The 24,525-nt window shown below is 34.9% G+C and overlaps 1 protein-coding gene across 1 annotated transcript; it reads left to right on the forward strand.

Moving 5' to 3' along the window:
• Positions 1–1,681: 1,681 nt before the first annotated feature.
• Positions 1,682–19,508, forward strand: LOC114274653 (DNA repair protein recA homolog 3, mitochondrial). Its single transcript, XM_082902798.1, has 8 exons — positions 1,682–1,972; positions 3,106–3,160; positions 3,392–3,609; positions 4,418–4,505; positions 5,279–5,451; positions 5,851–5,997; positions 8,104–8,235; positions 18,748–19,508. The coding sequence occupies exons 1-8, from the start codon at positions 1,916–1,918 to the stop codon at positions 19,138–19,140; spliced, it is 1,263 nt and encodes a 420-aa protein (XP_082758924.1). The 5' UTR covers positions 1,682–1,915; the 3' UTR covers positions 19,141–19,508.
• The last annotated feature ends 5,017 nt before the right edge of the window (positions 19,509–24,525 follow it).

Consider the following 24,525-nt stretch of genomic DNA (forward strand, 5'->3'; position numbering starts at 1 on the left):
TTAGTGGAATAGCTTTTTAATAACTGTTTTTTTCACGGTAGCAAGTTAAAAAATAGCTTTAACAAAGTTTTTTAACTTTTACCATTGAAGTTGCACTAAGGCCTATAAATTATAATTTGTCTTATAAACTAACCCAAGCCTTAATTTTTGTGGCTCGAATTTGTCAAAACGACGTCGTTTTGAGTACAAAACAACATCAAAATTGCCAAAACGACGTCGTTTTGGCAAATTTGAGCCATTTAAGCCACAGAAATTAGGACCCTCAAACATTTTCCTTTATAAATTGACCTAACTTACTTGTACGTATATGCAACTTGTTACCTTGCACTTGTCTACCCATCATCTCTTCCTAATATTAATATCATTATTAGAATGATGTCACCTAAATTTTCTCTTAATTTGATTGCTTTTGTTAATTAATTTGTAAAATTTGTGTCAAAATTTATAATAAATAATATTTTTTATGTTTGAAATTATATAAAAAAATAATTCACTGATATATATAAATATATATTTATTTATTTTGCATTTCGAACTCATGTTTGAAGCAATTAAAATATTCAATCAGCTTGTTAATTTTGATTATCGATAACCAGTTAAAAAAAATTTCAATTTACAAAATTATGATTTGATTGATGATCTTCTATGAGAATCAATCGAGAATTTTACAATACACACTTCTTATTATGGCCTCTTTTGGCAAGAGATTAAAAATAATTTTTTAGCTTTTAATCTCTTTTAGATTATATCATTTTTTTACTTTTTTACATATTTTTTCAAAAAAAAATTAAAAGAACAAAAAAGTTAATTTTTAACTTACATCCTAAAACAATTCTATATACACTTTTCATTATCCTATTTTTTATTTTATTTTAATTGTGATATTATTTTGAGATATTTAGTACACGCTCTTTTCTAAGAATCAACTCAAGCCGACTTGTGTACATCCCTATAGGTGAAATTTGAGCGGGTTCGGTCGGGTTGAGAGGTTGTTCAAACCCAACCCAAGTTGTGCGGAGACTTGCCTAGGTTCGCCTAGGCCTGGATTGTAACCCGAGATTGTCTGTCCAAGCCCGACTCAAGTCAAACCCGAATTACCCAAATTGTAAATGAATTTTTGTTGTTGTTGTTGTTTTTTTTTTTGCAGTTATATTATTAAATTATTAAAATTTAATACCATCAAAACAAATAATTTATATAATGTAAGAGAAATATCGCTATAATAGTCTTTACAATTTATGAGTGAAAATAAAAAAAAGTAAAATTTTATGTTATATGTATATATAATATATATTCAATATGATTTGATAATATAAATTACTTTAATATCATGTAATAGCTAATAATTTATAGTATATTTAATATTTTTATATATTTATATATGTATAATTCGGGTTGCTCAGGTTATTTGACGTCTTTATCCAAATCCGTCTAAATTTAATTCGGACTTCTAAATTTTTGCACAAACCCTTACCAAATTTAAAAATATCTTGTTTAAGTCCTAAAAAAATTTAAAATAGATTTAAATTACTCGAGTTAAGCCTACTCAAGTTACACCCTAACACTCCCTACTAGTAAATAAAATAAAATAATCATATAATAATTTTCATGAAAGTGTAATTATTTTCTCACTACTTTGCAATTTGCCCCTTTTAAAAAGAGTATTTCCTGGAGGCCAGTCATGCAAAGAAAAAGTTCAAAAAGGAGGGAAAACCCATAAACCCTAAAAATACCAGTGGAGTAAACCTCTCTCTATTTCTCTCTCTCTGCAATAAACCTAAAATTTGCGAAACGTCGATGTATATATGATCTGTATATGTGTATATGCATACTCTAATTGTTTCTTGAAGTCGAACTATTTCATACTTCTTGATTCCTACGGCTTTTGGGGGTTTTTGTGACTGGAGGGACTCCAATGGCGAGGCTTCTTCGGAACGCTTCTTCTCTCAAACGCATTCTCTTCGCTCCACAGGTAATCTGTCTCCGCATTCTCATCATCAACCTTGTTTTCCCCTCATTTACTGCTTAGTTCATAGTATTCCAACAGTACTTGTATTTTTGCTCTTCAAAACGTCGAAATTGGTGTTTTTTTTTTGGGTTAGTTTTGATATTGATAATGGTGACTCGAAGCAATTTTTGTACAAGTTTTTGGTGTAGTTATCATTCTAGGGATGGCCTGTTTAGTTACATGCTTCGATTGATGCTTTTTGTTTAGAGTCTGTTTAGGAACCAAGAACAGGAAAGAAAAGAAAGGACTTGTTAAGTTAATGAGAGAAAATAAAAGAAAAGAAGAGAAAAGATTGTGTTTTCTCTCGATTAAGTTGGAGAGAAAAGAAAAGATTGTAATTTATTTTCTATCAAAGAAACTATTACAATTTATGTTACCAAAATAATTTTTTATAATAATTTTGATGTTATAAAAAGTTAGTAATCGCTTTGTTTCTTTTCCCTCCCAATGTCTCTACTTTTGGAGTGTTTCAAAATGTAAATTTTAAAAGAAATCAGTTTCACTATACTTCTTTCCATTTTCTCCTCTTTAGTAATCCAAACAGGTGATTAAGCTTAAGAAAAATTAATTCATATTATTTTCTGTCCAAATCGATCAACCAAACGGGCTATTAGCATCTATGATTTAGTTAATATTATCAAATTCTTAGGATAAAATGGGTTAAAGGGTTTTGCCATTTCACATCAATGAAACAACTAAAATGGAATTGATTTTTCAATTTTTATTGTTTGGATGATGCATTGGATTCGTTAAGTCACTGTACAACCCAACTTGTCCTGCAAAGTTCTTTGCTATTATGCTTACCCTGTGGGTTTAAGTGTGATAAAGAGGTCTGAAAATTTTGAAATTCCTCATGAAAGAGTACAATTGCGCATTTCTTTCTGGTATATAATGATCTTACCTTCACTTGGGACCTTTTGTTTGTGTACTTTTAGAAGTTTTATTTTGTTTATTCTGAAAAAATTGTCTATTTGTTATTTGTGGCTCCTTAGTTTTAAGTTTGTTACAATGAATAAAAGAAAGTGCTGTTGATGTAATACCTTATTTTATGATTATGAAATAAATTTTTTACTTTTAATTTTCTGTTTGGTTTGCAGGGTTTTAGGAAAGGGGTATTTGTAACATCCTCGATCTGCAATTTTTCTACTAAAGGTATTGAAAATTTGAGATCAGTTTTTTTCTCCTTATTCTTCAGCATTTGACACATTAAAATCCTTTTGCCTATTCAACAGTGTTTCTGTAGAATATCATCCTATTGGACTATTCATTTTTTGTAGAGTAGGACAAGCAATATGGATGCTATTTGTTCTGTTCTCCCTAGTAATTCATGTATTCCTGCTTAGGCTAATATGGGCTAATAAATCTCATTTTGTCTATTTGAAGGTAAAAAGAGATCTAAATCAGATGGCAGTGATTCCAATGACGAGAATTTGTCCAAAAAGGAGCTGGCCCTGAAGCAAGCGTTGGATCAGATCACTACCTCCTTTGGAAAGGGATCTATTATGTGGTTGGGTCGGTCCACCTCTTATAAGCAAGTTCCAGTGGTGTCTACAGGATCTTTTTCTTTGGATGTAGCACTGGGGATTGGTGGACTTCCAAAGGTATCTTTCAGCAATTGGAATTTATATGAATATCTATTTCCTATGCTGCAGATTTTCATATAACAGTTATAAGGATAAGAAGTTTTTGGATAATGCAACTGTTTAGAAAAAAAAGTTGTAATAATGCACTGTGTCATATATGTCATATAGGCACAAGTTCTTATGGCAGACTTTGCTATTTATTTTTTCCACAAGGCATATTCTGTTCTACATGATACAACTACTGTCACACTTTTCCATCACCAGCTCAAACATACTTTATGTTAAAACAACTACTCGCTCAACTTGTGCTACTGCACAGGCTTAACTAATATAATACGTTATTTTGAAATTTACATTTTATGATCCAAGTCTTTTGTTGATTAAATTAGGGAGATTTGCCAGTTCTTTCCTTAAGTTATGCTGCTCATGAATGTTCTTCTTATATCTTTATTTTCTACACTTTTCAGGAATATATGTAATTGTGAGTGGCATTATAATTTATAGTGCTCTATGTTGACTGTTTAGCTTTATAAAAATAACTCATTTGCATTTTATTGAACTCTGTATCTTTGATTGTAATTAATTTTAATTTTTTCCCCAATTGAATGATACATTACAAACCATATGTACATACTCATACAAACATCTAGATATTTATGCCTCTAGGGAGCTGTATGGATGAAAATTTAATGTGTATGCCAGTAGGGTTGTATGTATGTAAATCTAATGTATAATATCTTTATAAGGGGTTGGGGACCGAGAGAATTTTGTTGATTTGTCTTTGCTGTCTGGCTGCTTATACTGTTTTTTTATTGGATTTGTGCAGGGACGTGTTGTGGAGATATATGGTCCAGAAGCTTCTGGGAAAACGACTGTTGCTCTACATGTAATTGCTGAAGCACAGAAGCAAGGAGGTTACTCTTAGAAATACCTATATTTAATTTTTTTTTTCTTTCTGAACAAGTCATACAATTAGGATGATTGATTGTATTTGTTAATGTCCTGTGTACCGTGTATATTTCTAAACTAATAAATATTAAGTAATTGTAATTTCTAAAGTGCATGGTAGTTTGAGTTTGTCTGTCTTTAATTTTTCCCCCTTATATTTTGGAATGGGTAACTTCAAGTAATGAAGTTTTCACTTTGGGGTATCAAGTTCAATGTAGTCATCTATGCGGTTCAATTTTATTTATTTATTTATTTTTCCCAGTGCAATGTATTGACCCTCTTCTCCGTCTAATACCAAAAAGAAGTAAAACACCACAGCCAAAAATAAAAGTTACAATAAACAAGTCAATATACAAAACATATGTTGGTAAATAACAAAAGTTTTCTAGCAATGCATTTGTTGCCTAGCAGAAAGTTTAGATTCCCTAGCATGAAAAAAAGAAAAAAATGTAAGAAAACTGCAAAGTTAGGTATTTCATGCCATGCCTAGTGAATCATGAATGTTGTATAGGTGGGAAGAAGCATCTCATCTTGTAGAAAGCAATAATATATTGTTCACTTCATTCACAGATTTCTGGTTCTTGATACATTAGTATAAATTGGAAGCATGTGCTGGTTTTAATGTTGGTTATCATTCATAAATTTTTTCTATTGTTTTTTAAAAAAACAGGAAATGTCTGCTTTGTGACGGATTTTAACACCAGCTTCTTCTTGTTAATTAACATTTTTTTGGATATAGGTTACTGTGTTTTTGTTGATGCTGAGCATGCTCTTGATCCAGCACTTGCCGAGGCTATTGGTGTAAATACTGAAAATTTGCTTCTATCACAACCTGATTGTGGTGAACAGGCTCTAAGTCTTGTGGATACCCTAATACGGAGTGGTTCAGTTGATGTCGTTGTGGTGGACAGTGTAAGTGTTCCATAGATCAAGCTTCTGTGCACAGTGATTTAACAAGAATGATCATGGTTTAGAGTTAGTTGTAGCCTTGCAGGACATACTTCATGAGTTTCCTTCAAAATGTCTTGTGATGGTGTTATTACTGTTATACCTTTCATCTTCGCCCCCTTCCATGTTAATGTTGTGAACTTGTTTTTGATAGGAATCCTTGTGGGTTTTTTTTTTTTTTGGGGTGCATTGCTGCACATATGCAGCTTTGGCACATGGTTTGAATCCATGTGGACCAGATGGTTCATTTTGTCTAATTTGAGTCAATTTTTTGGGAGTCAATACTTGTCCTATTTTTAGGGGGGAAAGGCTCTATTTTGAATCTTCTGCTCTGTTTTATGAATTTTGTGTTTTGATTTACAGGTTGCTGCCCTTGTGCCCAAAGGTGAACTTGATGGTGAAATGGGTGATGCACACATGGCAATGCAAGCTAGATTGATGAGCCAGGCACTCCGCAAATTGAGCCACTCTTTGTCTTTATCACAGACAATTTTGATATTCGTAAATCAGGTATTGTTCTAATTTTTATTTATTTATTCTGTTCTATCATAATCACATTTTTATACAACTTCCAATTTTTATGGCTTTGATTGCACTCAGATTTATTATTCTACTTTGTTTATTGACTAATCGTTAAAGAAAATTCGAACCTCAGAGCTAACTTACAGTCAGGTAGCCATGTCATGTCAATGAATTATGGGAAATGTGTGGAATTTTCTATCACAGGCAAAAGAATCTTTCTTGGAGCTACTTCTGTAGGCTAATTTGTGTATTTTTGTTTTCTTTATTTTTACCAATTTCTATCTGTAAAGATTTTATGCTCTTTGTATCTTCTCTCTTAAGCTATGTTACACGGACTCTTCAAAATAGATCAAATACCTATGTGACTATGTCAGACACCCGACACTCGGATAAGGGTATGGAATATGTGTAGGATATTTTTCAACGGACACTTCTTATATAATTGTATATAACACTATTATTATATGTACATATTGTTGTATAATTATTATAAATGTCATTTTGACACTTCAAGTTACATATAGTACCATTTTATCTCACATACTAGATTAAAAATATAAAAATATGACATTTTTTTGCCAAGTCCGCATACTCTTAAATTTATGATTTTATGAGTCCAACCTCTAGATACATACCCGCACCTGACACCCGTACTGGAGTCTATGTAACATAGCTCTTAAGAAATGACACAGTTGATACTTAGCTAGGAAAATTTACTCTTTTTTCCTTGAGAGTGTGGTCAAGTTTCTCTTACATTTACATTTTCTTTTCCGGTAAAGTGCTTCCCAACCAAGTAAAATATAAATGTGTTATCCCTAATGTTATTAAAATGTCACTGTATAATATGATTTTTTTGAACAATCCTGTTAGGTAGCTCGAATTTTCCGTGGCTCGAGTGGCCCGAAATTCCAAAACAACGTCGTTTTGGTTTTTTTTTTTTCCTTTCTTTTCTTCATCCTTTTCGACTCAACACAGCATCATCACAGAAGAGAAGAAAGAAGAAAGAAGAAAGAAGAAAGAAGAAGAAGATAGAAGAGAAGAAAGAAAAAAGAAGAAGAAGAAGAAAAAGAAAGACGAAGACAACGTCATCATCAATACAGCATCATCATCATCAATAACCAACAAATCATCATCAACACAGCACCATCATCATCAACACATCATCATCAACAAATCAAACCCACCCACACACACACAGATCTGGAAAATCAAAAGTAGATCTGGAAGTCAAATCGATAAAACACACACACACACACGGTGGTGACAAAGTGGAAGAGGAAGAGGCGATGGCGGCGGCGGCGGCGGCGACGACGGAGTGGAAGAGGAAGATCTGTTTCGTTTCTCCCTTTCATTTCTTCCTTTCGCCCTTTCTCTCTCTTCTCTCTCTTTCTCCCTCCCTCACTCTGTTTCGTTTCACAGATAAAAGGGGAGAAAAAAAAAATTCAAAACGATGTCGTTTTGAATTCGGGACATTTGAGCTTGAGGAGTTTCGAGCGCTCAAGCATTTCTGTTTTTTGAAAGCTTAGTTATTTTTGTGTGGAAATTTTTTTGGGGGAGTTCATGATGTGGGATATCTTTCCATCAAAGGTAACTAATAAACAGTTTTAAGATGATAGATTGAAGGTTAAAGAATGATAATGAGAAGGGAAGAATAAAAGACAGAAGGCTGAGTAAGCTTGGTAGCTGAGTAAGCTTTCCTAGTCTTGGATCTTCTTTAGGTTCACTGGACTTATTACATTTTATCCTAATTAAAATTTAAAACCAAAAGCCCACCATGGCAGCCAATTCTACATTTCACAACTAAATTTTGGAATTTCCCCTATTGACAATCTCATAAAATGTTTTCTACCTTAAAGTTCTAAATTTGACTCATTTAATTTACATGATATTGGTTTTTTTTTTTTGGGGTCTAAATGAGATACAAATGTAATTAGTTGGTTACTATGCAGATTCTTGACCTATAAAATATAGTTTGTTATTTGAAATATATTGGTACCCACTGATAAAGCAGTTCGGTTGGTAAGCAGTTTCACCGAAACCTGCACACAATGTATTTGATTGTCAAACTTCCTAATCTATTACTTTTTTATTCAGGTCAGGGCGAAGCTATCTACGTTTGGATTTGGTGGGCCCACTGAAGTTACTTGTGGTGGCAATGCTTTAAAATTCTATGCTTCAGTACGCCTAAACATTAGGAGAACAGGGCTTGTCAAGAAGGGAGAGGAGGTAAATTTTCATTTATCTGTTGTTTTTTTGGGCGTAATTTACACTGACCTCCCCTGAGGTCTTGACAATGACAGACAGACCCTTCTAGGTTTATGAAATGACAGCGACCTCCCATTCCAGAACTTTTTGCTTGACATTGTTAATGCTGATTGATGAATGACCATTATGCCCCACTTAAATGCAGATATTTTAACCTGAATTGTCAATCAATGTAAAAAGACTGAATTGCCCTTTTGCTTTACTAAGACATTTGAGAACACATTTGTGGTGGTGATTCATCTTATACATGCATCTGGTGTACATAGAGGCGGAGTGGGTACATTGGCGGGAGGGAGTTGGGGTAGGGAGGGAAAAACTTAGAGAAAATGAGAGAAACGGAGGAAATCTTGTTGAAATGTGTGAGAGCCTGAAAGGTTAGTGTATTTGTGAGAGAAAATAGAGTTGGGTATTGGTTCATCACTATAACCGAATTATTTCTTTGTTTGAGTCAGTTTGGAGCCAAAAGAAGATGAAATGGCTGTGATTCTCATATTGATTCATCACATTTGCTCAAAGTTTGTTGTATTTTGGATTGTAAGGCAAGAATTGGTGCATTATTTGATAAATCATTGAGTTGGGTGTTATGGGTCTTGCTTTGTGTGTCGGTTTTGTTCTTTTTGATCGAACTATTTGTGTGGGTTTGTTTTCTTTCATCAAATGATCTGTTTGTGGATTTTATGATCTTTGGTTTTTCTTCTTGATGATTGGGCTATATGTGTTGTGATTGAAGTATGTGTTTGTGTGAATTTGTTTTCTTTCAGTGTGTGGGTTTGTTTTCTTTTGTCAAACAATTTAAGTGTGTGTGGGGGGAATGTTTTCTTTCATCAAATGATGGCGGCATTTGGTTTTGTTTTCTCTTATTTTCATTGATACTGAATTAGGGAGTTTAGATATGGGTTTTAATATGTTGTACATATTCTCTGTTTGTAGTTCAATTTTTATTCTGATACTTGGGTAATTTTGGTTTTCATTACTTCCTACTATGCTTGAAGTAGACATTTGTTGTTTGTAATCCTACAAACACAATATATATTTCCAATTGACACTTACACAAAATACAACAAATAACTAACCATATAGCTAAGCTAGTACATATTTACTGGAGAGAAAGGAATTTATTAACAATGTAATAAGGGCATCTCAATCTTTAACTAATGGGAATGCAGAGATAATTTGTCTTTTAACCAATGAAATGGAGGGCAATCATGTCTGTACACATGACATGACGGCAACATAGGCACTAAAGGGAACTTTGTTGCTGACCTCAGTAAAAACCATCACCTTCTTTACTAGCGGCACCATAATGGTTGGAAGAATCTGTAACAAATTGTCATCATAGGGAGGTCCTTGTCATTTCATAAACTTGGAGGGGCCTGTTGTCATTAGCAAAAACCTCAAGGGATGTCAATGTAATTTACCTCTTTTTTGCTTTTAAGTATTGATCACTTAATTGTATTTGCATGTATTAACAGGAAAGATGGCTCCTAATAAAATTGTTTGTGATCATAATATTGTACAGTGGGGCCACCTCAAATGTTTTTGGCTGGCGCTAACCCCCTTTTGGTGGGGTTTGACAATTGTTTTTTTAGGAGCTCTTTTTCTTGTTTGCTTTTTTTGAATCTAAAAGAACTGATGTGGTTGATAATTGCTACAAAAGTTGCTTTTTTGTTATGGAGAAAGTTGTTCCGTCTCTTTTTAAACTTTTATTTTTGGTGGGAAATTACCATATTGCCCATATATATATATATATATATATTTTACTTTTAGCTTGTTTTAGCCAAAAAGCTGCTTATTTAGCAATTGTCAAACAGGGCTTGCTTTTAGATTCTCTTTCCTTTCCTGTTAGGACTCAAGGCTTGCCCCATGATTTGTTCTACATTTTTATGATGTGTGGGGCCTTGAAGTTAGGTTTTGGGTTATTGAAGGCATAAAAGACAAGCCAATGGACATTAACAAGGAAGATGGTAGGCAGCCGTTTCAAAACAACTAACAGCAATTTGTTTAGGCTGAACTTATTTTTTGAAAATGGCTTGTGCATGATCCTCAAACTTGAAGCATGTGGTCTTAGGCATTATAACTGGACATGTGCACTTGTTCTTGTGCTGGAAAATTGGAGACAACAGAAAGATGAAGCAGATTAGGTCTGCAAGGGCCAAAAAAAAAAAAAAAAAAAAAATTATAACATTGAAGTGAGGATTAGATCTCAGTGCACTTGATTAGGGGCAACTTAGTACTTAACATTGCTTATTTTAGATTCAATATACAGTTAGGTTGTTAAAAATTGATGGCCAGCTATGAAGCACAGGCATGGGCACATGACGTGATACAGACACGATGACACAGATTTTCAAAGAAATGCAGGACACGACTTGTGGGCAAGGTTGTTAAAATTGGGATCTTAGATAGGATCGTTGGGAGGGATTGTGGATCGGATCGTAGAATTGGATTGAGCATCGTAAGATTCTACTTTTAATATAAAATAAAATGATAAATTATCTATAATGATAACGTATGCTAAATAATTGTAAAATCACTAAAGAAAAATGATTAATTTGATATAATGCATCTTTTATGCTATCATAAATTAGCAGAGATGTTTGTAGAAAGAATTTATAGTCAAATTTCTTATATAGATATACATATATACTATGAAGTACGGACACGTGACACGACACAGACATGACACGGACATGTGGACACAAATTTTCAAAAAATGGGGGACACGACACGTTGGGGACACGTTCAATATATATAATTTAATTTATTTATTATATGTTATGAAATGAAATTATAAAAAAAAAATCATTGAAAGATAATAAAAAATACAAAATAACACTATTAAAATTATAAAAAAAACCATTTCATTGATTTAACATCATATATATCATTCACAAATAACATAAAAATTGTATTCCATCAATACATAATATGTCATTCCAAGCTACCAACTATCTTTTGTTACAAAATGCATGAAAACCAAACCACAACATATAAAATTATCCAATGTACCAACAGCCACCATCTATTATAAAATCCATAAACATCAGAAAATGTAAACCTAAGTAGAGAAACTAATACAACATGTTCACCATTCCTTCCATCTTCTCCTTCATTTGAAAATAGGACTGCCTCCATAGCCGGTTCATCAAGTGAGATGTTAGCTGTCTCAAGCATTCCAATATCATCAAGTGAGTCAAAGTTATCTCCTACAATGCCCCACATTTTTATCTCTCCTTGCAAGTATTGGGAGCTCCTCCTTGATAAAAAACGAAGATTGCTATGAATGAACACCAAGTCCTCTGCTCGTCGAAGGACCATTTTGTTCCTTCTCACTGAGTGAATAAAAGAGTAAGTACTCCAATTTCTCTCACAACAGGATGAAGAGGTGGGTTGCGCAAGTAGTCTCAACTAGTTTTTGAAGAGTTGGTGCATATGCACAATATGCACACCACCAAGTATAAGGATCCACGTGTCACCTATTATGAATGGAATTATATTCTGAGAATGCTTCAACATAACTTGAAAATTTTCCAAACTCTGTTGTCACCTTGGTTCGCTCCGTGATATCTTCAAAATACCTCTTAAAACACGTGTTCCTCTCACTTGTCACCTCTTCATCCCTATGTGGAGGAACTCTATTTTGATCCTCATGGAGCCACTCATCACTATGGTACCTTCAATACAAAATAGGAAAAATAATTATTTCAAGAAAGACTAGATAAGTCCATTAAAATAAAATATCTAAAACAAATTTAAATGTGGTACTTACTTTGGATTCAATGAATGTGCTATACAATGGAGAGGAATATTGTTCTTATTCCAACGATCCATGAGAATTTGATGCACTACATTGTAAAATGTAGATTCCTTATCTAGTCTATTCCCTTCATGCCTATGTATTGTCATCTTCACTTTCTCTATCATTGTGTCCCACTTATCATATACCAAGTGAAGACAAGGCTTGTTCATATCACAAGCCATAAGCATGTCATATATAGGACCCGTGAAGGAAAGAATATGATCAATATAGTCCCACCACACATCATCCAAAATCTTTTCTTTTACAAATTTTGCCTTCCCAACATTATTCTCTCTATAACAATTCCACTTGTCACTAATCACCATTGCTTGAAAACCACGTTTTATAAGCTTCAACCTCTTGAGCATAACAATTGTGAAGGCAAATCGCGTTTCGGCAACCAAAAACAACTTCAACGGCACAAATTCGTTGTACATGGCCAATCAGAGTGATCAAAGATAAAATTCTTAATCATCAAACCATTTCCGACAATATCTCTAATCCAACTACACTCTTTATATGTGGCTTTATTCCTCTCAATATTCTTTGCAGCACAAATATTTTTCAAAGCTAGATTTAATGTGTGCACCACACAAGGAGTCCATAGAATAGGAGGGAATTGAGCTTCAATGAGTTGTTTAGCTGCCTTATAATTAGGAGCATTATCTGTGATGACTTGAACCACATTACTTGCCCCAACCCCATTAATCATTTCTTTCATCAAATTTGCAATGAAATATTTTTCTTTAGTTGTTCTAGAACAATCATCTGCCTTAATGAACATAGGCTCACTTTCACGCATTGCCATAAATTTAATCAAAGGCCTCCTTAGAGAATCACTCCAAACATCACTAACAATGCTCACTCCTTTTTCCTTCCATGTGCCCCTAATTGGTTGCAACAATCTATCAATATTTGTCCTCTCCTTTTGAAGTGATGTGGTTTGTAACAAATTATAACAAATATTTAGAAATATTATGATTTGCAACAAATGAGTAAGAGCTGACATTTCTTGCAAGATTAAATGGTAAACCACCCCCCCCCCCCGGCGCGGGCGGGCCTTGCGTGAGTAAAACATCCTAGCAATTTCAACCTGCAATTGCTCTTTATCCTTCATGTTTAATGCTTTCTTAATAGCAGTTCTGGGCCCACTCCTACTCCCACTCTCATATGTTCTATTCTTTGATTCATAAGCATAACTACAACCCACTAATACACTAGGAGGAGGAAATGGTACATTTTTAGGATGAGCATTTTTAATTCTCAATTTTTTTTTTTGAACAGGTTTTTAATTCTCAATTCAGCAGCATCAGTTTTATTTTGCATTTGTGAAAGTTTTTGACTTGTAACTTTCTTACAAGCACCAATTTCCTTTCCTGGGAGTTTTAACAGGTGTGCCCTTACTCTTGTATATGAACCTTTGAAAGTATTATTACAAAAATTACATTGTATTTGGTAATTTCCTCCTCATTTCCCAAGTTTTGCTAATTTAGTTATATACTTCCACAATGGTTTGTTCTCATCAAAATTATCATCATGTATGTCATTAGAACTACCACCCGTAGTAACCATTGTTTCAAAATTAAAAATTGGTTCCTATAAATAAAATTAATAGACACATATCATTAAAATTAACAAAACTAATCAGCAAAAAAAAAAAGAAAAAAATAATATAATCAAATAACAGAGGCAGAGAGAGAAAAGAACAAAAAAATAGAAGAGAGAGAGAGAGAGAGATGTCACAATCAGCATATAAAAGAAAAAAAAAAAGAAAATAAAAGTTGAAGAATAGAGTAGAAGAAGAAGATCAAAGAAGAAGAACGAATGAAGAAGAAGATAGAAGTTATACCTTGGATAACCGCAAGAGTAGTGACCATCGACGACCGACCACAGACGAGTGACGACTGACCAGCGAAGAGCGACCAGGTGGGCCCAACGAGTCTTTCTCTCACTCTTTTGTTCTCTTTGTTCGATTCTAGATTACAAATTGATCTATTTTTGTTTTTTTACAAATTTACCCCCACAAAAGTCTCATAAATTATGAATTTCAACCCGCGGTGTCTCGAACGTGTCCGGGCTGCACAAAAAAAAAAAAAAAAAAAAAAAAAGACCGGACACCTTCTACTGCCTGCCGGACACATGCCCACCACGTGTCCGACGTGTATCCGTGTTTGACACTAATACATAGCATATATACATACATATATAAGAAATAAGAAAAGTTTTACAATAGTTCCGGAATACCACGTGGTCATATTCCCTCTCCAATCACTATTTATTATGCCCCTTTATGTTCCTCAATCACCAAACACAAATAATCAATACTCCACTTTCTCCACCAATCATACTACCATGGAGCAACATGTGACCGTACTCCTGAACTACTGAATAATCGCCCAAAATAAATAAATAATAAGATTGTTATAGGATCGGGATCGTAATGTGATTTACATGATTTTATGATTAGGATTGTAATCACTTTAAGATCTTAAATTTAAGATTTTAGTTCGATCCGGATCGTTTAGCCCAACTAGAGTCGTACGATCCGGATTGGGCTTTTGATAACCATGTTCATGGGGGACGTGCAAAATTGTTAGAATTTCCCATCTTTACCTTCACCTACTCCACTATCTTTACCTTCACCTACTCCACTACACACTCCACTTCACCTACCTCCACTTCACCACACACTCCACTTCACCTAACCCACTATCACCTCCACTACACCTACTACCACATTTTCTTCTATATATAGATTGTATAGGAATTGTAATTTATCAATCTTGTAATACATCAATACAACAAAACACATCAATCAATAATACAATTCTCTACTTCTTTTTTATACATTGAATTTCTACATGGTATCAGAGCTATAGGTTAAAGATCTTGGTGTTCTTCGCCTTCCGGCGGGCGGCAACCGTGCCTTGACCGCCCGCCGGATCTCAACCGATTCAAAGCTCTCTCTCTTCTCTTCCTCTCGGACAACACACAGACAACCTCACCACCCCAGCTCCGCCGAATACTCTAGCTTCGACCACAGCTCCTAAGGCAGCACCACCTACTGTAATATCATCTCCGTCAGCTGTTCCTCTACTTCTGCACTGAGCCAGCACCACTGCCGAAGCTCTCTCCCGGTCTGCCTCCCTCCCTCGGCCTCGTAGAGCTCGAGATCCTCCAGCGCAGCAGCACTTCTTCCGAGAAGAGGCAAGCAGCTGTTATCCTTCCGGTTGTTCAGAAGCAACACCAGCTTCTTGTAATTCTGCTCCTGTATAATGCATGCGCTATGGAGGCCGCCACGACCCCGATAACCTCGGGTGGCCAAAACAGATCCAGACCTTCTTTGACTTCTCTTGTGTGGGAGTTACACAATCTGGAAACTTTAATGTTGAGAAAGAATTTAAGAGTGCTTGTGCAAAACCTGTCTTTGTGGACAAGCTAGGAGCCAGTCCAGAATCCATTTCAAATGGAATGCCTCTTGAAGATTTTGGGCATGGTTATCCAGATTCTAATCTCACTTATGCCAAGGATTTGGTTGACATTATGTATGGAGAGATTGAGTGGGTGTCTTGCCCCAAGAAAAGCTACCCACGTGATACCACTAGACCAAATGCCCTTTAATCTCTCTCTCCCTTTAAACCCTTTCTTTTTCCTTTCTTTTTCTTTTAATATTTACCTCCACTACTTTTTGTCTTTCAAATAAAGCCACCACCTTACACCAAACCACTTTTTTTTATTCGTTTTATTCTTATTATCATCCTCCTCATCATGATCCCCACTTTCTTTATTTTATATATATATATATATCTTTTTATTATATTATATAAAAAAAAAAAATAAAAAAAAAAAAAAAAAAACATCATCATCTCTCCTCCGTTTGATTTCAACCTCCATTATTTTTATTTATTTTCTCCAAACCACTTTCCTTATTTCTCCCATCTTTCATTTTGGATTTCAAATATATTTTTATTATTTCTTTCTTTATTTTTCTTTCACATTATTTTTAATCTTTTTCCAATTCCATTCATACCATATAGCTTTGCACACAAAACCATATTTTATTCATCTCAGGGATCAACCCCGATCACAATTTTACACAAAAAAAAAAAAAAAAAAAAAAAAAAAAAAAAAAAACCACCACACAACACCAAAAGCTTTGTTTTCTTTTCTGCAGCCGGCCACCCACCGACCTCACTTCTTCGCCTATTCCGCCGGTCTTTTCTTCTTGCCTCCGTCCTGGGCGGCCCTTGACGGTGTTGCCACCGTGTTTCCCACTCCACTGGGCATGATCACTACTCCCTGCTCCTCCACTGCAGCATATGGCGGACCTCCAAATCGGAACATCACGGTGGCCTTCCGCTTCAGCTCCTTGTTTTCCGCCTTTAGCACACTTATCTCTGCTCGCGCATCCTTATACATGCGTTGGAGCAGAGCCAGTTGGGCATTTAACTGCTGCACCTCATTTGTCCTACTCTGAAGCCGGTTCGACAAATTTGTGACCGCCGTCATGGTTTCCACGCATGACTTCAGAGTATACTGATTAGCCTCAATATCAGTTTGCATCGCCATTTTTTGCTCCACCGACCGCATCGGAAAGTTCAATGGAGCAAAACCAGAGGTGTTTGGTTGCGGTTCACTAGCCACCGCACCAGTTATTTCTCTTGTGGGCTCGTTCAGTTCTGGAAAGAGCGTGAGCAGGTTCTGGGTAACTGGACGGGAAGAAGAGGCCATGTTTTTGAGTTGCTAAGTGTTTCAGAGACGGGTTGGTTTCCGGGTGTTTCAAGATTTGCAGAGACAAGCTCTCCGAGCGTTCAGAGGTTTCAGACTCGTCTGCCTCAGCCTCAGCCTCCGTTTTATAGCCGAGGCAGCCACGCGCATCGCGCGCCTCTTACCACCAGCCGACAAACAGGCACGCAAGCCAAGGCGCCCACGTGCCTCGCCATCATGTCCGGCACACCTTTGATGAATTGGGCACGCCTTTTGATGGCACGCCTTTTTATGGATTGGGCACGCTTTTTGATGGCACGCCTTTTGAAAATTGGGCGCACCTTTTGAGGATGCGATTTTTTAAGGGGTCCGACAAGACTCTGTAAACTGTCCCGACATTGATTCCGGTTAGCTCCTTTCTGGGTCCGACAAGACTCTGTAAACTGTCCCGACGTTGATTCCGGTTAGCTTTTACAAGGGTCCGACAAGACTCTGTAAACTGTCCCGACATTGATTCCGGTTAGCTCCTTTATGGGTCCGACAAGACTCTGTAAACTGTCCCGACATAGATTCCGGTTAGTTTCTACAAGGGTCCGACAAGACTCTGTAAACTGTCCCGACATTGATTCCGGTTAGTTTCTACAAGGGTCCAGCAAGACTCCGTAAACTGTCACAACATTGTCTTCTACAACGGTCCGACATGACCCCATAAACTGTCTTCTACAACGGTCCGACATGACCCCATAAACTGTCTTCTACAAACGGTCCGACATGACCCCATAAACTGTCTTCTACAACGGTCCGACATGACCCCATAAACTGTCTTCTACAACGTTATGACACCCCATACAGTGTCTTCACCAACGGTCTGACACGACCATACAGTGTCTCCTATCATTTTTTATTTTTATGTATTTTCTTGTTTTGTTACTCTCTCCAAACTCAAGTTGGTTAGTTTCTCTCCTCCTTGAGTTTGCGGGGGGCTGTTAGAATTTCCCATCTTTACCTTCACCTACTCCACTATCTTTACCTTCACCTACTCCACTACACACTCCACTTCACCTACCTCCACTTCACCACACACTCCACTTCACCTAACCCACTATCACCTCCACTACACCTACTACCACATTTTCTTCTATATATAGATTGTATAGGAATTGTAATTTATCAATCTTGTAATACATCAATACAACAAAACACATCAATCAATAATACAATTCTCTACTTCTTTTTTATACATTGAATTTCTACAAAAATATATAATTTTTTATATTTATTATATGACATAAGTAAGGATGAACAATTATTATATATCATATATATGAATATTTAATTCAAATATAATAATTTTTAAACTTTAAAGAGGAGAACATGTATAAATTTGTAGTATTTTTTTATTATTGGATTCTAAGATATTTTTTGCAAATTTGTGATGTGTTTTATTTGTGTCTCAACAATAGACGTGTTCTCCAAGTCCAATTGTTTAAAGCGTGTTTGAGTCTAGAAATTTTCTGAAAATAGGATGTATTTCGTTGTGTATGAACTTTGATGAGTGTTGTGGTGTGAGGCTGTGGCGTGTTTGTATTGGCCTGTCGGGGTCGGACACGGCACACCACCTTTTTAGAAGTGTTGGTATTTCTTTGATGCCCAGACCTTGGCTTTTTAGACCTTTATGCTTTTGCCATAGTTAGCAGATCTTAATTAGGAAAAGGTTGGCAATGACAGTTTTGTGTTTTTATTTAATCATTTTATTTAATGGTAAATGTAGATTTCCAAAACCATCTTTAGTCCTTACCATGCAGTCCTTATATGTGGATCCTTGCTATGTTTAAATTATGTTGGGATTTTTTCGGTGGAATTTAATTTCATGTGTGAGCCACTTGAATAAAGACGTCTGAGGAGTCAGATTGGTCGCTGAATGAGATAGGACTCATTTTTTCCGGGACATATTTTTTGTTTTGCAGACTGTTGGAAGTCAAGTTCTTGTAAAGATTGTGAAGAATAAGCATGCCCCGCCTTTTAGAACTGCACAATTTGAGCTTGAGTTTGGCAAAGGGATATGTCAGGAAACTGAGCTCATAGAACTGGGATCCAAACACAAGTTCATAACAAAGGGAGGTGCATTTTATAGTATGAACGGTCAGAGTTTTCGTGGTAAGGATGCTATCAAACAATACCTTGCTGCTAACCCAAGTGTCAAAGAGGAACTTATGATGAAGCTCCGGGAAAAGTTGCTCGACTCTGAGGAAGACAAGGGAAAGGAATCCGAGGCAGAGGCTGTGGATACCGACCCTACAGAGGCAGTTGTTTCATCTGATACGACTGATGAAGAAGAAATATCTGCAGTTGAGGCATAAGACCGTCAATGACTATAAGATGTAAATGGGAAAATGTCCGTGTCTCAATGTCTTTGGGATCTCCTGATCATGTGGTGATGTTGGGGCGGCCTTCAATCTACGATTGCAGGCTTTCTGTGCCGACCCTTGGCATGATTTTCCTAAATGAGGGCGTTTAAAATTATATGTATATCTTGCATTGTTGTAGTACATGGAAGTTTTGAGTTAAAAAAGAACAATTTGGAAAAGTGCAGGTTCATTGTTCAGTTCCTGTAATCATCCCCATTGCTAATTATAAGTTGTCAGCTGCATTTGGTATGTTGGTGGCATTGATCCTATTGTACTGTACAACTTCATGAAGCAAGAAATCAATGATGTGTTTTGTCCTATTTGTGCTTTTTTGTTCATTTGGTTAGCTAGTAACTATCAGCTGGTTTATTCAGGGAAGCTATTAAAATTTTCCATGGGTTTTCAGGTGCTGATCTTGCAAACTTGGTCAACATATAGATGCTCTGAAAGCAGCAATGGATGGTTCTAAAGTAGTGAGCATGGTTGATATAGAGCTTGCACAGGACAAGATCATGATGGGAAGTGAGAGAAAATTAGCTGTGATGAATGGTTAAAAATGTATAATTATCTTATTATTTTTAATCATTACTACACTCTTATTAATTTAACTCCCCAATTTTATTCTTAGGTGTGAGTTCAATGATCTATTTTTAATTTTTACGGAATAATTTGCAATTAGGATAAATGCTGGGGCTAAATGGCAATTAAAGAAAAAGGATGCCACATTGAAAGCAAACTCTTGCCGGAAAGAATTCAACATCACACGGCCAATCAGACTATTGGAAGAATGATGCAAGCTGTTCTGTTCCAAAGATCCCAATTGGTTTATCACTATGGCAGTGATGTTATACTATAATAGATGGATAGGTAGAAGACGAGGGGAGGAGGCAGAAGCATTCCCCAAAATTTGATTCACAATACATATTATTTGCTCTTTGTGTTTTTGATACTCTAATTTTCTTTGTTAAGGTTATGGGTGAAATTCCAATGTTTTCGTTATATATATTTTTTTGATTCAATCATGGTTTTTAATATCAGATTATTTTAATTGATTGATTTATTTATTTGGAAAAAGTTTTTGTTCTGTATAATATCTTGTTCGATAGAAGCTTGATATTCCATGCGAATCAAATAACTAGATTTTTATGGTGTAATCAATCAGTGAAAATAATTAATTTTTATCTAGAATAATCGTTTTTATCTTCCGACTGAAAATACGTTTTGTGTATGTTTCAATTGAGTTATATAAATTGAATCTAAAATATTTTAAAGTAAGCATTGGTGGAGGATCCTTGATGCCTTAACACCCTTTTTATAATCACCTTATTTTATCTTTTAATTAATTATTTTTTCCTCCAATTATTCAACCGTTTCAAAAATTTAAAACCATATTTTTTTTAACTTTATTTGAGTGGTCAGTAATTATTTTGAACAAACTGGTCCTTGTGGATTTGATCTCGGACTCACCAAGTTATATTACTTTGCGATATCCTGCACTTGGGATTGCAATATAAAAGTGATAGTAAGTTATGATCTATCAACTTTTAATTGTTAAAGGTATTTGAAAGGTGAAAAGCTATATGAACTCGAGTTGATGTGACGCAGTTTTTCTCTTATTATTTGTTATGTAGTAAAAAGTGGTAGGGTTGAACATAAAAATTGAAAAATTGTAAACCAATCCCATCTAGACCAAATCACACGGTTTGGCTTAGTTTTCTCAATGCACTGTTCAGTTATGAGTTTTTAAATAGGCAAATTATATGTTACGGTTTGGTCCGTGATTTTATAGTTATGAATTGAACTGAACCATTTAGATTTTATATATAATTTGTTACTGAATGTAAATACAAAAATATTTTATTAGTATCAAATCTATGTATATATATAAATTATAACTCTCTACTATTATAAATATATTATATTTTTGTATATTGATAGAATTAGTTTCAAACAGTCATGTAAACAATTCTTAGGTTGTGAGTAATATTGTGTGATCATATTGTGAATAATGATAATATTTTTAAAATTTACAATGCCAAATTGAATTGAACCTAGTTTAGTGGTTTGGTTTGGATTGGTTTCAAGATTTTCATGAATTAGTTTGGTTTCAAATTTGATAAAACCGTAAGTAATAGATTGGTCTTAGTTTACGGCTAAATTGAATCAATGTGAATTATGGTCACCCCTAGAAAGTGGGACCAAAATTTGATTCGGCTGAACACTCAATACTTTGTGCTGAGCACAAAGTGACTTCTCAAGTTTCATATTTATCACATAACAAATAATGTGTGGAAGACAACACCATGTAGCATATACTTGTTACATAAAATATTTTTAGACAAAGTATGATGCTTTAATTTTAGCATATATTGAATTCACAAGCACACTCACTTTACGTGGATTTGTTTCATCTTCATGATAATCCATTTGGGGAGACAAAAATTGAATTGAATGCTTCTTTCTTGCCTTAGAACTAAATCAAACTAGAAATAATTAAGGAATAATTAATGTTTCCTTGCTGAGTTCATGATCATAAACCATACTACACCATGATGTTAGAAAGCCTAGTTTTTTTTTTTGTTGGTCATGTTTTCTAGTGTGTTTGTGATGTGTTCTGCCCCTGTTTACCTGGTACCCCTTTATTTTTTTGGTTGCTTTTGTTTTTCTTTACATGTATGATGAAAGTTTTTCATCAGCTAGCTAAATTGGTAAAATTTAGTGGTAAGCACCACCACGTTAACTTTGATCAATAAGCTTACACTCGTTATATGGTCCTGACTACGGAAGCTTCTAAGTACACTTACTGTATGCATTGTATGTCTTGTACCTTAGAGAGAAATCTATACTATATATTAAGCAAAAAGGGGTTTTTAACCCTAAGTCTTGTGGGAGCTCCAGTCTATAGCGACGGCGTTTTGTCGTCGCAAAAAAGTAATTTTTTTGGCTGAAACATAACGCCTTTAGCGACGGCTCAGGTTGCTGTCTCAAATACACTTTTAGCGACGGTATTTTTGCCGTCGCCAAAAATTATTTTAGCGACGGCAATATTGTGTCGTCGCAAAAAACTCAGATTTTCATCCATTATTAGCAACAGAAATTTGCTGTGGCCAAAAAGGCATTTTCCCGTCGCAAAAACAGTGCCGTCGCTAAAACGCTTTTGCAACCCCCCTTGTTGCGACCCCCACTTGCCGTCACAAAAAGCTATTTTACCGTCGCAAAAACCTTTTAAGACGGCGTTTGGAGTATTTGCGACGGCGTTTTGCCGTCGCAAAAAATAATTTTTTTTGTGGTGTATCTTTATTTTTATAAAATCACTTAAGGGGAAAAAATAAAAATAAAAAAAGCAATACATGGTTGAGATGGTTTGGTTCTTGTTTTTTTTTTTTTTGATCAGATCCTTGTTGGTTAGGCCATCTCCAATGTTGTATCAGATATTTCATCAAATGCAAATTTAATGAAAATTTGATGAAAACGATGCTCCAACTGTTTTATCATATTGGTATCAAATGAAGGGGGCGGTACTTTTTTCATCAAATGAAGGGAGTGTTTATCCTTTCATTAAATTTTACAAATGACTGTTGATGGACGACCGGATGGACAACCTCTCGGACAATCGATTTTGGAATGAATTTGTTGAAAATTTACGTTGAAATATTGGAGTGTATCATATTATATCAAACTTTTGATCAAATTTGTACTCAAATTTAATGAAAAATTTGGTGAAACATTGGAAATACTCTTACTCATAATTAGTGTGAATGTCCTTTGTTGTACAAAAAGCAAGCCCCAATATTTATTTTACTCCCTTGTTGTAGACAATTACTTTCTCAGGCTTTGTTTGGATATTTTCATTGCACAAATTTAAATTTTAAATACACTTTTTTTTAACTATCTATCTTAGCCACGGATGTAGCCTGAAATTTGACAATGTTTTCACTATGGTCCAATAAACTTGTTATATAATTTGTTGTATACATCCCTTAAAATATGATTATCATATAGGATACACTTTTTAAAGATGAGGTATCATAACATTTTTCAGAAAATATACATAAAACATTATTTGATAGGTGTTGTCCTTTGTACTCTATTATTGTCCATTAGTACTTATGTTTTCTAAACCGTTTGATGCTAATAAGACAAATTCATTGGCGGTTGAGATCGTTTGGTTCTTATTGATTATCCCATCTGTATCAATGCCATATGTTACACAAATTGTGAAGCAATATATATATATATATATATATATATTTTTTTATAGAGATATTTAATCTAATATCTTTCTCTAACTTTTAATAACACGAGAGATTTATAAATTTTTTTTTTTTGATAACCTAAGGTCACTCATCTACGCTCATATATTACACTTACCCTCTCATTCTCTCTCTACCTTCCTCAGTACAAAGAACGTGGAAACTTGAATCGTTTGATTAATCATAAAGGAGACACCCACATCCCAATCTACCACCAATGACTCATCACATCAAGTCTTCCGTGGCGTCGCCGCCGCCACCACCAAGGCCAGCCAAAAGAAGACCAATAACTTCGATGCTTGTAGAGACATGAGCGAACAGCGGCTTCACCACGTAAATGTGGAGAAGAAGTTGAAGGAGTAGAGGGCGGTTGCGGAGGAGCAGAGGCTGGAGAAGGGTCCAAAGGAGTTTATAAAGAAGGAGAGAAAATTGGTCATGGGAATTTCTCTGGTTTAGTATAATCTGACTGTAAAGAGCGAAGGCTAGTGTTTGGGATGAATTTTCTTGTGATTATGTGCTTTTGTATAAACTGACTGCAAATAGACTAATTGTATCCTTATGTCAAGTTGTTTATTATATATATTAGTATAATCTGACTGTAAAGAGCGAAGGCTAGTGTTTGGGATGACTTTTCTTGTGATTATGTGCTTTTGTATAAACTGACTGCAAATAGACTAATTTTATCCTTGTGTCAAGTTGTTTATTATATAGATTATGATCATGGGAATTCCTTTATGGGTAAATTGAGTCAAAACACAATTTTTTCTGATTTGGTCAAAATACAAAAAAAATAATGAGCAAATCAAAGAAAGTTGGTCAAAACATATAGAAAAATTGTGAGCAAACCAAAAAAATTTTCAACCCAAATAAATTTCAAAACATAGAGAATCTTTCAAAACACAGAGAAAAATTAGAAAAGTTGAGAGAAAATTGGTCAAAACACAGCGAAAATTGTGAGCAAATCAGAGAAATTTCAAAACACAGAGAAAAATCAGAGAAATTGAGCAAATCAGAGAAATTTCAAAGTAGAGAAATTTTAAAACACAAAGAAATTTGTCTAATTTGAAATTTCTCTGAATTAAAA

This window comes from Camellia sinensis, chromosome 13, assembly GCF_055761805.1.
Source record: "Camellia sinensis isolate YWXY chromosome 13, ASM5576180v1, whole genome shotgun sequence".
Classification (NCBI taxonomy): domain Eukaryota; kingdom Viridiplantae; phylum Streptophyta; class Magnoliopsida; order Ericales; family Theaceae; genus Camellia; species Camellia sinensis.